This window comes from Gavialis gangeticus, unplaced genomic scaffold, assembly GCF_001723915.1.
Source record: "Gavialis gangeticus isolate Ggan-Ray unplaced genomic scaffold, GavGan_comp1, whole genome shotgun sequence".
In the NCBI taxonomy this organism is placed as follows: Eukaryota; Metazoa; Chordata; order Crocodylia; family Gavialidae; genus Gavialis; species Gavialis gangeticus.
The window spans coordinates 25,292,674-25,295,250 of NW_017729026.1; the positions used below are offsets into that span (position 1 = coordinate 25,292,674).

General features: G+C 47.3%; 1 protein-coding gene across 1 annotated transcript in view; it reads left to right on the plus strand.

The window, feature by feature from the left end:
* LAMA4 (laminin subunit alpha 4) overlaps positions 1-2,577 on the plus strand; it is a 264,483-nt gene that overhangs the window by 180,267 nt on the left and 81,639 nt on the right. Inside the window, exon 19 of the mRNA XM_019520073.1 lies at positions 835-1,008. Coding sequence (XP_019375618.1) covers positions 835-1,008 — 174 coding nt within the window. The remainder of the gene's footprint in view (positions 1-834; positions 1,009-2,577) is intronic.

Consider the following 2,577-nt stretch of genomic DNA (forward strand, 5'->3'; position numbering starts at 1 on the left):
GGGAAGAGGAGGGAAGAGGAGAGAAAAGAAGTGGGAAAGAAAAAGGGAAGGAGAAACTGAGGGGGAGGAGGGGCAGACAGAGAGCAGTAGCAGGAAGGAGGGATCCACTGCTATCACAGTGCTTGACTGACTCAGGGCCAGGGCAAGACCTAGGGCTACTCCAGCCAGGGACTGTAGGAAGCTGCTGTTCAGTGCTGGACTTGGCTGGAGACAGCAGCAGCGGTGGGTGAATGTCCCTTCCTGTACCTGCTCACTCTCCAGACTCCGCTCTCTGAAGGGGGAGATCTATGTCTGGAGCATGAGACTGTGTGTACAAGGCCTAGGCCCAAGCTGAGGCCAAGCCAGAAAAATCCTGTGGCTCCACTGCTCTCCACCTAGCAGTCCCTGTCTGAGCCCAATGGGCAGATGCACAAGGGAGGGTGGAGAGAGGGCAGCACACTTTACATTTGATGCTCTCCCCCACCCCACTTGAACCATGGCCAGGCTGGGAAGCAGCTGTGTGGCTGAGATGAGAGCTGGCCTGTCAGGAGGGGAAGAGAAGGCAGCTGGGGCAGGAGGGAGTTGGAGGTCTCAGGCCAGTAAGGGATGTAGGGACTTTCAATTCCAGCCTGACCACCATGCTGCTCTGGACAGAGTAGCTCAAGCTGGCAGTAGCCATGGGTCAAGTCAAGATAGGGCAGGGGAAAAGGGAGGGACCCAGGGGGGTTGTCACAGCCTCTGGAGTGCCAGCTGCCTCTGCCACACTCCTCTTTTCAAAATCCTAGATTCACCTATGATTGAGCAATATCCCCAAACAGAAACAATGCACCTAACACAAAACATTTGCAACTGTAGGTACAAGTGTCTATGAAGTTTGAAGGCCAGTCAGCTGTGGAAGTCAATCCAAAGACCAACATAGAAGAACTCAACGCTTTTACATCCATGAGCTTGTACATGAAACTTCAGCAAAACCACCCACAGCTGGCAGTGAATCCAGACAGATTTGTCCTGTATCTTGGAAACAAAAATGTAAGAGAATAATCTAATTAATTATTTTCTGAAAAAAGATAGCAGTGGAAATACGTGAGTTGGTTTCTTAGCAACATGTCTCCATCTTCTAACATAAAGGATTTCCATAATGATGGTCATAGATGTAGTAGTGGCATGCAAGTGCTAATGATTCCAAGGCACTTGTCTCTATAATTTGTCACTCCCTTTAATCTTCTGCAAATAGCAAATTATGCTGCCTGCAGAGAGTAACATGGAGGAACATAGCTGTAAACTATCCTTGCCATCCACATTCAGCTGGTATTGAGCTGCTCTGAAGCAATTATTGTCCTCTGTCAAGCTCTTTTGGGTCCATTTTAATCAGCATTGACTTCTGACGGTGTGGATTTCAAGTCTCAGGTTTCACAGGTCATAGAGATAAGAATGTTTCTTTGCCTGTGGCACCTGCTGCTGCTAAGTACTCTCTGAATTCTCTGCTCTGGAATACCTAGAGGGCTTATGTTCTCATTATCAGAAAGCAGTGTGAGAATTGTGTTTTAAGTTCTGTCAAGTAGGAACAAAACAAGCACATCTCTCCCAAAGCCTATGCAATCCTGAGCATGCTGCTAGTTAGGATGGCTTTGATTTTTAATCTCTTCTTAAGATAATTTCCATGTGCCCCATATATATAAATTAAGAACAATCTGGTAAAGAGAAGATTTAATTATGCTGCATCATACTTTTGCCCTGGAACAAGCATGCATTCCCTTTCATGACACTGACTAGTAAACAGTAGAAGACCACCTTCTCCATGAAATCCACATTCTTTTTTTGGCAGAAAGTGTCCTAGAAACGTTTAATTTCATAGATTTCATGGACATTAGGGCTGGAAGGGACCTTATAAGATCATCGGGTCCAGCCCCCTGCCCAAGGGGCAGGAAATCAGCTAGGGTCAAAGGATCCCAGTAAGACAAACGTTCAAATGTTTCTTGAAAGTGTCCAGAGTAGGTGTTTGCACCACCTCTGGGTGAAATTTGTTCCAGTCCTTGGGGGCTTGGACAGTAAAGAAGTTGTTCCTTATGTCCAGCCTGAAATGGTCTTGCAGAAGTTTGTGACCATTGGACTTTGTCATCCCTTGGGGTGCTCTGGTGAACAGGTGTTCCCCCAGATCCTGATGCATACCCCTTATGTATTTGTAGGCTGCCACCAAGTCACCCCTGAGCCTGGAATTCTCCAGGCTAAAGAGTCCCATAGCTTGAAGCCTCTCTTCATAAGGCCTATTCTCTTGCCCTCTGATCATGTGTGTGGCTCTCCTCTGGACTCTCCACATCCTTCCTAAATTGTGGAGCCCAGAATTGGATGCAGTACTCCAGCTGTGGCCTCACCAAGGCTGAGTACAGTGCGAGGATGACATCCTGGGTCAGGCTCAAGATGCATCAGTAAATGCAAGCCAGAGTTTTGTTCGTTTTGCCACCTGCGGTATCGCATTGGTGGCTCATATTCATCTTGTGGTCAATCATAACCCCCAAGTCTCTTTCGGTTGTGGTGCTAGCAAGTGTAGCATTGCTGAGTCTATAAGTGTAATGTGGGAATTTTTTTCCCCCTGAGGTG